The sequence below is a fragment of the Eptatretus burgeri genome, chromosome 6, assembly GCF_056783735.1.
Source record: "Eptatretus burgeri isolate ZD-2024b chromosome 6, Ebu_testis_v1, whole genome shotgun sequence".
Lineage (NCBI taxonomy): Eukaryota > Metazoa > Chordata > Myxini > Myxiniformes > Myxinidae > Eptatretus > Eptatretus burgeri.
In genome coordinates, this window is record NC_140966.1 from 32924719 (window position 1) to 32939260 (window position 14542).

General features: G+C 39.1%; 1 protein-coding gene across 2 annotated transcripts in view; it reads left to right on the forward strand.

Moving 5' to 3' along the window:
- Positions 1-2821: 2821 nt before the first annotated feature.
- Positions 2822-14542, forward strand: part of LOC147024514 (beta-1,4-N-acetylgalactosaminyltransferase 3-like) — a 352417-nt gene continuing 340696 nt past the window's right edge. The window contains exon 1 of one of the 2 annotated variants that reach the window (XM_085884517.1): positions 2822-3226. In XM_085884517.1, the coding sequence (XP_085740643.1) occupies positions 2950-3226 (277 nt within the window). In that variant the 5' untranslated portion in view covers positions 2822-2949. The remainder of the gene's footprint in view (positions 3227-14542) is intronic. The other variant, XR_015059072.1, reaches the window with a different exon arrangement.

Below are 14542 nucleotides of genomic sequence, written 5' to 3' on the forward strand. Positions count from 1 at the left end.
CACTTTCTGACCAGTCTGAAGTGAGTTGTTCTGCCATTATTCTTTGCGTGGTTCACAAAATCTGTGTGTTGACCCTGCACAATGCAAGTCGGTTTTGCATCCTGCTGAGACAATCATTGTGGTGATGATGACACATAGATTACGCCATGACCCTGGAGGTTTTCTGGAGTTTTTAGGAATTTTTTTTTTGACCAATTACCACTGAACCAGCCAGGTTTGCTTTGTTTTTCGTTTTTTTAAACTTATTTGGAATCGGGAATCCAGATAAAGTGTTGTCATCGTGCACTGTCTGTCTGTCCATCCATCCGTACCCTATTTTGAACTCTCTGGCCAAACCGCTGGGGTGATCTGGCTGAAATTTGGCAGCAAGGTTCTGCTTGTAATTGGTAACGGGAAGTTTTTTTTCCGGTCAGTGACTTTAAGTTGGTCAAAATGGCAGACCTGGTAAATTCCTTCAAAAATATTCTTCTCCAGACCCACCAGTCAGAAGGTTACCAAATTTGGGTGGCAACAATAGGCCAGGGTAGGGATGTTAAATTGCAGAGGTCATGCCAATCATGTGACCAGAAGTGTGTCGAAACGGCAGACTTAAAAATTATTGGGAAAAATCATGTAAACGCCTTCAAAATTCTTCTTCTCCAGACCCACCAGTCAGAATGCCACCAAATTTGGGTTACAAAATTAGGCCAAGTAGGGATGTTAAATTGTGGAGATCATGCCGACCACATGACTGGAAGTGTGTTAAAATGGCTGACTTTTTGAGAAAATCGCATAAATTCTTTCAAAATCTTCTCATCAGTCAGAATGCCACCACATTTGGTTTACAACATTAGGCCAGGGCCCAGATAAGCCACAGGTCAAGTGTTCCTATTTTCAATGTTATGTTCTCAAAAAACTATTATAATTAAAAACCATATTCAGTTCTTTGTTTACTACTAACAAACCAACATCATCAAATATATATATATATATATATATTTTTTAATTCCAGGTTCAGTAGACCTTAAAAGTGGACTCATTTAGTCAGGAGGTCTTTTTTTAAAAGTGGTCTCCATGGGTGAGTTCCTGTCATTAAGCCCTTTCTGTGTAAAGGTAACAATGCCGAGAGACTGAAATATGCCCAAGAAAATCAGATTTGGGATCCTAATCTGTGGGGAAAGGTACTTTGGAGTGACGAGTCAAATTTTGATTTTTTTTTGGAACAAATAAAAGGTAGTATGTCAGAAGGAGGGTTGGTGAAAAGTATAAGGATGCTTATTATGAAGTATGGTGAATGCTTTGCTCAGGTTTTGGAATGTATTTCTGTTGCTGGCATTGGTGATTTGGTGAGCATTGAAGGCACAATGAATGCTACCAAATACAAGTGGATACTCATCCACCTTGGTATGCAGCCAGGAAGGAGGCTAACTGGTGAAAACTTTGTTTTCCAGCACAACAATGACCTTAAAGACATGGCAAATGACTTTAAAACACATATATGTGGACAAAGAAAAGTGGAGTCAGGAACTTTGCAACTACAGGGTGCCCCACAGAAAACCAGGAAATTTGGTACAGTTTATTTTAAACAAAACAAAAGCAAACTTAGATGTAGTGTAAAACAAAGATACAAATTTGATAACTGCTGCATTCTGAAATAAAAAAAAAAACGGTTAGAAAATTTATATGTTAGTTTATTGATATGGTAAAATATGGCAAAATAAATCTCAAAATCTCAAATTTCATGGTTTTCTGTGGGGCACCCTGTATTAGACTGACTCCTGTCTGGGATTATTTAGACAGGAAGAAAAATGAGAAACAATGAAACGCAAAAGACTAATTTTGAGAAACTGTGCAGAATGCATGGAACAATCTCCTCATGGAATTTCTCCTGAAATTTCAGGAATGCATTCCAAAACGGATATCTGCTGTTTTGCATGAAAAGGTGGTCACGTCGAATATTGAAATTTAACGCATTAATATTGTTTCAATACAATTCATTTTTGTTTCTTCAATGAAACATGATAATTACTATAAGGGCACTCGATGGAGCGCAAACCTCCGCCACGTAATGCCTGATCCACGAGAACATATCAGGCCCAATAAATTTTTGAAATATCATGCTTTTCAGTACTACATCATTTTTCGCCTTATCTCTCAATGGTGAGAATTACTTTTAACATTAAATAACTCTCATATCCAGATCCGGTTTCGCATCTTCACCAACATCGAATAAATTCGTCCTTGTCACACACCCAACCTGCCCACCAACTTTCGGTCGAATCCGTCTACAACTTTTTGAGATATCGTGCTGTATATCGGTTTAGCCCGGTCTCTCAATGGTGAAGAATCACTTTAAAAATTACAGTAGTCGGATCCGGATTCGGATCTTCACCAAATTCTAATCAGTTCGTCGTTGTCACACACCCAATCTATCCACAAAATATCATCCAGATCCGTTCACAACTTTTTGAGATATCCTGTACACAAACAAACAGATAAACAAACAGAAAGAGGTGAAAACATAACCTCCTTCACCATCTGTGGCAGAGGTAATAAAACCTTTTATTTCTGAAAATATGTCGATATGACAATAAAGATGTTTATTTTCAAGGTGGCCTGTATTATACAGGGTGAATCAGAATAATACTGTATGTATAAACACTTGAGATGTTTTTGCCTCTATTCAAATGTCAGGGGTTTGCCTGGAAAAAAATAGGAATATTAAATGCTTGTGTTAACGATGTTATTCAGAATTGTTATCCAAATTAATAATGGCATCTTTGAAATACAGCACTTTATAGTGTTTCTGCATTATTCTGATTCACCTTCTGCGTGTACACACATACACACACACACACACACACACACACACACACACACACACACACACACACACACACACACACACACACACACACACACACACACACACACACACACACACACACACACACACACACACCTATATAGATGGAGCTTTGGCGCTCGTTTCTCATCCCCGTTTCTCCGCGCTATATATCGTTTGTAAGCTGCAGAAGCATCGCTCTGCCTCTTTGTGAGTCCTCTTTCACGATGCGCGTCCGCACATTGTTTTGCATCCGAATGCGCCCAGGGTTTCGCTTTCCGCTCCGCAGGCTTTGGAGGATGCTCAAGGTGGGCGCGGCATTGGCAGCGCTGGTTCTCGGTGCCTGGAGCGGCTTCTCTCGCCTGGGAGCAGCACGGGAACGTCGCGGCACAACAAACGCGGGTAAGAGCGCAAGGGGTCCAGAATCGAGAGAGACCCTTGGGATGGGGCTGCAGCTTGCAGAGATGAAAGATGCGAGCAAGTGAAGCACCCGAGGTGTTGCGATTGAAACTTGCATCGTCGACACTCCGGTTTATTTAAGGGTGCACCCCCTCCCCCCTCCCCCCAGCGATATGCTTTTGGGTTAGATTAGGTTATTAAGTATGATCTCAAATGCTCAACTTTCCAGGTGTTTTGTCTGTGTTTATCTCCAACGTACACAAAGGAAATCATTGCTTTCTGCCCACCGCGACTCTCTTGTCAACAGGTGATTGTAAAAACAAGTGGATGTGGAATGCACTTCTGCTTACAGAGTAATGATATTCCTCATAGTGCGCACGGAATGCATCGACGTGTAAATCATTGCAAAGCACAATTTTCCGACAAGATCTGGAACCAAAGGCAACTTCTGGAAGCTCTGATCTATCTGGAACACTATTACAGATACTTGCTTATGTCATGGCCAGGGATGAATGTGAGTGAAACGTACAGCTGTGATTTCGAAAACTTTTCGTCCGAGATTCATTTGGACAGTTTTACCTCTACCTTTCCAATCGATTCCCCCCAAAATATAATGGCGATGCCAGTTAAAAGTTTGAAATCTCATGGCAATGACGTGCGCATCACACGCGTCGTCGCCTTTTGGGAGTGCCTTTGAACGGTTGATCTTTTAGATGTGAACAGGTGCTGAGAACCCACATCTCAGTTCAAAAATTGTCTCGTGCTCGTCATGGCACAATCACTGCATATGAAAATTAAAGTGCGCTCATGGTGCGTTGGAGTACACGTTATTTACAGTAACGACTCTGTCTGTTATCAATTTCTGTCCAGGGTTTGAATTTATACACTGTTGCGTCATGTATGTATCCAATGCAATGAGTCCTAAAGTCATGGTACTGCACTGTATGTCACGATACTGCTACTACTACTTCTAATTCTGCTGCGACTACTTTAATTGCTCTAATTATTCCCACCTTTTTGGCTGGGGAAGGTGTTTGGTGCAAGTCTTTCACCGACCGGTTGGCCAGGCACGACGTTCAACTGAGGCTGACTTCAGCAGGAATTTCTAATTTGTGCAGGTGCTGACCCAGTAGTTCCCCTTCTCTTGGGATCCCTAACGTCCACCAACTAATACTAGCAGATGGGACACTGGGCTTAACCCTCATCTGAGGGAGGGCGCAACATCCTGTCTGTGAAGAACAGTTTATTGTTGAATGAACGGACATGTCTTGCTGGTGAAGGCTTCAGTGTCGGTCTTCATCGGCAGACCGGTAAAATAATGGGTGAACTCGACAGCGCCCTGATTGAGGGAGGCTATCTGCCGTGGGAAGCAAGGATAGGCTCACTCTTCAGGTGTTAACGCTTGGATGGAGCAAAAAGGCCTTTCACCTGTGCAAAGGTGAATCAATGCTTTGATGCTCCGACAAAGAGTTAACCCTTTGCACAGGTAAAACTTTGAAACGACCTTTTTAAAATTACCGAAACAGATGATATACAGTCATGGCCAAATATATTGGTACCTTTGCACTTTTTTCCAATCATGCATCATTTCTTCCAGAAAATTGTTGAAATTATAAAATCTTTTTGTTTCCACAAATGTATTTCTTTGGTTTGCAGTGGAACAAAACAAAAAAAGCTGAAAAAAAATGACAATCTTAGCTTATTCCACATAAATCCTAAAATTGCCCAGACAATATTATTGGCACCTTTTTGAAGTTGTTAGAAATAATTAGATTTCAAGCAGATGATTCTTCTTTACTTAGGAATTGAACTCACCTGTGGTGAGTTTCAGGTGCCTGCAATATAAAAAATCACTCGTTCAACCAGTTTGAATGGAGAAAAGGAGACATTCTGCTGTTTTGTGTCACGGTGTGTACCGCAATGAGCATGAAGAAAAGAAAGAAAACCAGAGAATTGTCGGAGGAGGTCAGAGACAAGATTGTAGCCAAACATGGACAATCTCAAGACCACAAGTTAATCTCCAGAGACCTTGATGTTCCTGTGTCTGCCGTACACAATGTTTTCAGGAAGTTTAGGGCCCATGGCACTGTAGCCAACCTCCCTGGACGTGGCCGCAAGAGAAAACTTGATCAAAGATTGCAGCGAAGGATTGTTTGAATGGTGGAGAAAGCACCTCGATCAACTGCCAAGCAGATTCAAGCTGACCTTCAGACACAAGGTACGACAGTTTCAACTTGCACCATCCGTCACCAACTCAATGAAAGGGAGTTCCATGGTAGGAGACCAAGGAGGACCCAACTGCTGAGCGAGACATCAGAAAGCCTGACTGTAGTTTGCCCAAACATACCTGAACAAGCTAAAATCCTTTTGGGAGAATGTCCTGTGGACAGATGAGACCAAATTGGAGGTTTTTGGTAAAGCCCATCATCTCCATGTTTACAGAATACAAAATGAAGCCTTCAACGGAAAGAACACCTTCCCTACAGTCAAACATGGAGGAGGTTCAGTGATGTTTTGGGGTTGCTGTGCTGCCTCTAGCACTGGGTGCTTTGAATGTGTGCATGGCATCATTAAATCAGGAGATTCCCGAGGCATTTTGGAGCACAATGTTCAACCCAGTGTCAGAAAGCTCGGTCTCCATCGAAGATCATGGGTCTTGTAGCAGGACAATGACCCCAAACACGCCTCAAAAAGCACCCAGGAATGGTTCAAGACAATGCTGAACTGTTCTGAAGTGGCAAGCAATGAGCCGGATATAAATCCCATTGAACACCTGTGGGGAGATCTGAAAACAGCAGTTGGGAGAAGGCACCCATCAAATCTGGGAGAACTGGAGAAGTTTGCACAAGAAGAGTGGGCCAAGCTGCCAGAAGAGAGGTGTAGGAAGCTCATTCATGGCTTTAGGAAGTGCTTGACTGCAGTCATTTTGTCCAAATGCTGTGCTACCAATTATTAAGTCGAGGGTGTCAATAATTTTGTCAATGCCATTTCCTTTTATTTTCTGTTTTAAAAGGATATATTAAGTTCTCAATCAAAAACAAAGGTTCTGTAATATTTAAAGTGAAATAATGAATTGCGGAGACCAAATACTTTTGTCAATTTCAATTTATTTTTCGAGAAAATTGTTGCATTTGAAAAAAATGCCAGGATGCCAATATTTTAGCCCATAACTTTAAAGAAAATAACCGGGTGGAGTGGCGTGCGCCTGTAATCCGGCTACTCGGAGGCTTGGGTTTGGAGGATCGCTTGAGGACGGGAGCTCTGCACTGGGCCGCGCTATGAGAGGGTGTAGAGCAGCCTGGAATCATGGCGAAACCCAATCCTTATCCCTGTGTCATAAGAGGCGACCAGGGTTGCGTCAGGAAGGGCATCCGGCGGAAAACCTATGCCAAATCAGTATGCGGATCATAACGGATGATCCGCTGTGGCGACCCCTCACCGGAGCAGCTGAAAGACGAACAACAACATGACTTTTAAGAAAATAACCACTCCATCATTTACACGAATATCTTTGCGTAACACAGTAGCAAATGTAGTCAAGATTTGAGATCATAAACAAAATGTTTGATGGGATAGAAATCGTCGAGTTAGTATGAGGTTAAGCTGAATTACATAATATAGATTTTGCATCAAACAATTTTGCTTTGCCAATTTCCTTTACTCGGCTTGGAAAACCTTCACTCACCTGTTGAGAAATAGCCCCCACTCATGATTACATCACAGTATGTTTGGAGCGAGGAGGGGGCCGGGGTGGGGCGGGGTGGGTCAGTTTGTTGCAATATGTCCGATGTACCAGTTATTTTACGAAGAAGAGATTACAGAGTGGCAATTTCAAACTGTTCTGTTATTAAAGACAATGAACACGATGATCTGATATGATGGTTGATGCATAATGGCTTTTCTGTGATGGCGTCGGAAACTAAGTCGACTTTAAGGTTGGCTGACTTTTGCCAACTTTGTTATCACTTCATTCACATGAGAGAGAGAGAGTCAGAGACAGAGACATTACCATGAGAAATTCGCTAAAGATATGTGATAAATCATATTTTTACACTAATTTAATTCTATTTTGGCATGGGAGAAACGACATCTGAGACATTCGGATTCCGAGGCGTCTTTATTAAACTCTTCTTCTTCTTTCGGCTGCTGGCATCTTTATTAAACCACAACCGTAAAACCACTCAAAAACCCTTGCCAGGAAAACTCGTACCAAAAAATTCCCCGATAAAACCAAAGCAAAGACATATTCACATATTATGAAACCAAAGGCAAGTGATAGCGCTGCACGACACCCTCTCCTCGTGCGTTCATTGAAATACAAACGAAATACATATTGGTGTAGAAGAAGAGATGTTCACTGTCCACGAAAAGATAACTCATTGCCAAGAGAAATGTACTCTATAAATATCGTGCTGGGAAGTGTACATGACACCCACAGCGAGTCGTATATGGCGGTAAGGGTATTGTTGTAGTTGGTGGTGACCCGTTTGTCAGTGGGCGGGTCAGCTCTGGGGCTGCATCAAAAAAAAAAAATCTGCCTTCAAGCGATCTATGGAGACCGCATCATGACCACTGTTAAGATTGAGTTTGAAGGTCTTGTTGGAGTGTTATAGATCTTTGTACGGTCCGTCACAAGGTTTCTGCAAGGGTTTCCGTACACCGTCATGCCGTACGAATACGGGAGTGCACGTAGAAAATTCCTGGGGAATAAAAACTGAGCTGATGTTAGCATACATATTACATATCAAAGCATACATATATACATATGGCCCTGCATGGCCGAAAAAAGTTGGCTGGCATAGTTGGTGGTGTTGGGCAAAGTGTTATTGTATGCTGAGAAAAATTCTCCTGGGAGAGGAAGAGGTACACCATACACTAGCTCTGCAGTGGAGCATCCAAGGCCGTCTTTTAGAGCAGCTTGCATACCAAGCAGGACCATATGTACGATGTCTGTCTCGTGTGTGGAGTTGTCGTGTGCTTTCAGGGAAGACTTTAATTGGAGGTGGAACTCTTTCACCATATTATTCGCTGCTGGAAGGTTAGTGGTGGTTTTCACACGGTTTGTACCCATCAGTTGAGTCAGCTCGCAAAATATCACTGATTCAAAATGGCTAGCACAATCCTTAGTGATGGTTGATGGAACGCCAAAACGTGCGATCCAGATGTGGACAAAGGCCCTGGTGATGGTAGGTGCAGTGATGTCAGCTGTCAGTGTAGCCTCCGGCTAAAGGGTGAAGCGGTCAACACAAGTCAGTAAATAGCAGTGTCCATTTGAAGGTGGTGGGGGATCGACAAGATCCATGTGGACCCTGTCGATAACCCTATCTGGTGTTGAAAAGCTACTGAGTGATGCGAAAGTATGACATTGCATCTTGGAGCATTGGCATTGAAGACACTCCTTGGCCCAATGGCGTAAATCAGCACTGATGCATGGCCAGACATAGCACATGGCAATGAGACGCTGGGTTACTTGAATACCCGGGTGCACGAGCAAGTGAAAAGTGTCAGACTGTACGACGGAATGCAGCAGGATCAAAAGGGCACTACTGCCCCATTGATATATCACACATGAGGGTATTATTTGTCCCTGGGAGTGGTACCTCGCAAAATGGAAGTGATCTGGTTACAGACTGTAGACTGTGGAGCTCAGTGTCCTCCCGTTGCACTGCTCAAGTGCACTAAAATCAATGGCCGGTGTGTTGGCAGAGACGACGCCAATTCCTCAATGTGTGAGAGAGCGTTGGCTGCCGATTTCATGATTCCTTTGATATGCTGGATGTTGGTGGTGAATTGCTAGATATAACTGAGTTGGTGAAGTGTGCTAGGAGAGTGAGAGTCTGAATGGGTGAAGAATGAAAGTTAAAGGTTTGTGGTTAGTCCGCACAGATAATTGTCTGGCATCTAAGAAGTGGCAGAAATGCTTGATGGCAAGGTACACAGCGAGTAATTCCCAATCAAAGTTGTTGTACTTGCACTCGATTGGTTTCAGCATTTTAGAGAAGAAGGCCAGTGGACGCCAGTCAGCATCGATGAAATGTTAAAGGGCCACACCCACCTTACCCTCAGACGCATCTACCATCAGGCTCGTTGGCACCTCTGACTTCAGATGAATCAGGGGTGAGACGTTGGCCACTGTGTCTTTGATGGTGTGGAAGGCGAACAAGGTTGGCTCCGACCATTGGAACACTTCAGCATGCTTACCAGTTGTAAGTAACTTGTCCAGTGCTTGCAGTGTTGTGGCTGCATTTTGAAGAAGTCGATGGTAAGAGTTGACGAGGCCCAAAAACTCTCAGTTTGCATTAAGATGACTGAAACGGGAATCCTGAAAAATGTGCACCTTCTCCTCGAGTGTACGGATGCCTGAGCTGTTAACACAGTGGCCAAGGAAATTCAACAATGGAATGCCAAATATGCACTTTGTGGGATGGATGATGATACCAAAGTCCTTAAAACAGGTGAAGAGAAGATGTACAGGCAGTGGACAAAAATATGAAAACACCTGGGTAGATGAGGGACACCAAGCAACGGCTTCCACACAGGTTTGGCCCATGTGTTAATGAAGCAAACTGCATGGTATTCATGGAATACTTACGCACATATCAGTGTCTAAGTCTTGAGAAGAACTTGGGGCGAGACAACTCTTCTGGCACCAAATTTATGATTGCATTTATCTACACTTCTGCGGTAAATGTGCACAAACTATACTTTGAAAAATCTGCCATAGAGTACATTCATAACCATTCACAAAGTAGTTTTTATTCTCATTCTTGAGTGTTTTCATAACTACCAAGGTTGATGAAGATGCTAGAATAGATCATTAAAGTATAAATCAGGAGATCGTTAAAATACCAAATTGTACTTCTTCACTTTTTTCACCACCGAGCACAAGAAAGGCTGAAGCGATTGATTACAAGGATTCTAATTTCTAATGCGAGGAAGTGACATTGTCTCTGGGCATTAGGCTTTGTTTAATTCAACAGGTACGTTCTGAGGGGGCGTGCGTCATCCAAGGAATATGCGCGATATCAAATGGTCATGTATCACGTGGTAAAGTTTCAATTTCATCTGTTGAACGGTTTTCAATGTATGCTCTTAACACTAAACCTGCCACTTTATAACTGCTGGCAATGATGACCGGGTACCAAGACGTCCCACTTTGATGCAACCCCGCTTTGATTGGATACCTAACCCTGACCCATGACGTTTTTAAAAATTATTCTTCAATTGAATTCAGAATGGGATTAAAATAAATTCAATTTAAATCAAATGGAAGACCAAACAGGTAAAGTCCTGCATTGGAGTAATCAGAAGGCACCCAAACTAGCAAAAAGCAAAGATGAAGTCATCAGGAGGCACCTGGATAGGATTCACATTTCAGCTGATACTCCTCTATTCTGAAACCCGTCCAGGCACAGCCAAGGGAGCCTTATTAAATAAATAAAAAAACCCAGATCAAAAAGTAATTTTTTTTGGACTGCCAGACCATGTGTCCGATCAAGTTGAAACATTTAAGACGTATTCCCCATAACGACTAGATCATAATTGAGAAGTTTCACGTTGAATGATTAAGCAGTTCCAGAGAAAACATTTAATATTTTTCTTCAATCCAATATGACTGCCAAACCATATGACCTGTTAATTATTCCTTAACAAACTTGTATACCCATGGCTTGGGGAACATTTGTGTGGTTTCCCCTTGATCTGTCCAGCGGTTCTGGAGAAGATTTTTTTATGGGTTTTAGGGTAAATCCAACACGGGCTGCCAAACCATGTGACCGATGACATCATATGCATGAACCTTTTGTTCCTCATGGAAAGGCGGTCATACATGTAAAGTTTCACCTCGATTTGTTCAGCCACTTCAGAGAAGATTTTTGAAGGTTTTTAAAAGAAAACAATACGGCTGCTGTATCACGTGATCAATTACGTCATCAAAAATTTTCTGTGGACCATTTTAAACCAAGATGATCCCCCCAAATTTTTGTACTGCTCAGATGTAGCATTAGACATATGCAATTATGACGTTATAATGAAGGCACTCAGAATGTCATAAAAAATAATCAGACTTATTCACGATGAGTTGTGCTTGCCGTGTGCTAAGTTTCAATTTTTTCCTTGGTGCGGTTTCAGAGATACAGAAGTCCAAATTTTTTTTCCGTTTTTCCAACACGGCTGCCACACGATGTGACCTATGACATCATAATTATCATTGAAATATTCCACATGAGTAGTAGCTCCTATGCTGAAAATTTCTTCTTAATCAGTCAAGCAGTTGCGGAGAAAAACGCGAAAGTTCTGTGCGTGCAAACAAACAGATAAACAAGAAAAAGACATCGTGCAAGGCACGATACTTGCAAAATCAACCTCTCTCTCCAAAGGTTGCCATGGATACATCAAATTGTCCATTTCATTAAGATTAAAATTGAAAATCATCATCAAAGCTCAGGTCAATCGGATGAAAATGCATTCTTTTTCAGATTGAAATTGATTTTAGAAGTTTGACCTTGAGTTGACCTAAAAATAAAAACTTAGATCAACAACAACAAAAAAATTCTGGCTGCCAGGCCATGTGTGGCTTTTGACCACAACATTTTTGATTTTTGACCTCAAGTTATTGACGACCTCAAAAAGAGTTGGTTTCTAAATTCAGTGATGCACTATGTAATTGCTGCTTAATATTCAGGTTAATCAGATGAAAATTGATGATTTTTCAGATGAAATTTGATGATTTTAGAAATTTGACCTTGAGTTGACCTTTGACCTTTTGGCCTAAAATAGTTGCTTTTCCAATTCAGTGACGGACTATTCAAATCCTGTTCAACTTTCAAGTTAATAGGATGTTAATTGACGATTTTTCAATTGAAAATTGATGATTTTAGAAGTTTGACCTTGAGTTGACCTTTGACCTTTTGATCTCAAAAATAGTTGGTTTCCTAATTCAGTAATGTACTATGCAAAACGTGTTCAAATTTCAAGTCAATCGGATAAAAAAAAATGACGATTCAGAAATTTGACCTAAGGATGACCTTTGACCTTTGACCTCAACATCAATAGGCTTCTCAGTTGTGACTACCTCTCCACCTTGGTAAAGTTTCACGAGGATCGATTTCGAATTGTGACTTATCGGCGACAGACAGACAGAATAACAAAATCGACTGACCAACATCCTTGAAAAATCTTTGATTTTGCAAGCAACAAACGGACCCAAATGCAATACCCTCTCCTCCAGAGAGGGTAATAATAAGCGTCATGGGTCAGGGTCAGGTGTCCGATCAAAGTGGGACATCTTCGTACCCGTTCATCACTACCAGCTGTTATAAAGTGGCAGTTCTAGTTATGTCTTATTAATTACATAACACACCAGTACACAAACACCACACAAAATCCACTATGCAAAACTACACAAACACCACACAAAAAAGTCCTGGCTCAGGTGTGCAATCTCTTATTGCTCCTTTTCTTGTTGAATACTGTATATGTTTTGGTTGAACTGTTAAGTGTTTTTGGCCGACTCGCTTTTGTTCTTTCTTCCATTGGTCCGACATCATGGGTAAGTTTAGTTTGATGGGAAATTTTTCCCCACTGACTGACTCAATGATTAACCAAGAGCCATACACAGTTCGTTTAGCCATACATGATGAATAGATGGGTGGCTATTTAGGGCATAACCCCTAATTTAGGTTGCCATGCCAACGGTAAGGTAATGCAAAACCAAGGAGTGAAAATCTTGCTCGGCTTAGCGGTTCCAATCGGAGGCCACGGTCCTGTCGGAGTTCCGAGTTATCTTGTGGCAGCCGACTTCAGGATTGGAGGTCAGGTTAATGTTCTAAGGAGCTCCCTCGTGATAACCTCAGAACCTGGATCCGTGACAAATATGTTTATATTGCTTCAATAAGTATTACTATATATATATATATATATATATATATATATATATATATATATATATATATATATATATATATATATATATGTATATGTGTGTGTATATATGTATATATATATATGTGTATATATATATATATATATATATATATATATATATATATATATATATATATATATATATATATATATATATATATATATATATATATATATATATATATATATATATATATATATATATATATATATATATATATATATATATATATATATATATATATATATATATATATATATATATATATATATATATATATATATATATATATATATATATATATATATATATATATATATATATATATATATATATATATATATATATATATATATGTGTGTGTGTATATATATATATATATATATATATATACATGTGTGTGTATATATATATATATATATATATATATATATATATATATATATATATATGTGTGTGTATATATATATATATATATATATATATATATATATATATATATATATATATATATATATATATATATATATATATATATATATGTGTGTGTGTATATATATATATATATATATATATATATATATATATATATATATATATATATATATATATATATATATATATATATATATATATATATATATATATATATATATATATATATATATATATATATATATATATATATATATATATATATATATATATATATATATATATATATATATATATATATATATATATATATATATATATATATATATATATACTATTACTATTACTATGTATAGTATATAGAAGTATTGCTATTATAAAATATATATATTATTACTATTACTTTGTATAGTATATAGAAGTATTGCTATTATAAATATATATATATATATATATATATATATATATATATGTATATATATATATATATATATATATATACTGTATATATATATATATATATATATATATATATATATATATATATATACTGTATATATATATATATACTGTATATGTGTATACATACATATATAATTGTGTGTGCTCTTTCCATATCCATCATGTTTTGTTTTAAAGTGTACCTGCCGTCATCCTGTTGGAACCACAACATTAAAGATCCAGGTCCTGCTTTTTCTTCTTCCATTCTGTAAAAATTAGCTTTTTAAAGAGGTACTTTTTGATAAGACAGACACAAATTTGTGTTCCAATTAAATCGATTATTAGCTTTCCAACCATTTTTTATTATTATTCTACAACAGCGGGAACCCTTACAAGTAAAGCATGACACACACACACACACACACACACACACACACACACACACACACACACACACACACACACACACACACACACACACACACACACACACACACACACACACACACACACACTGC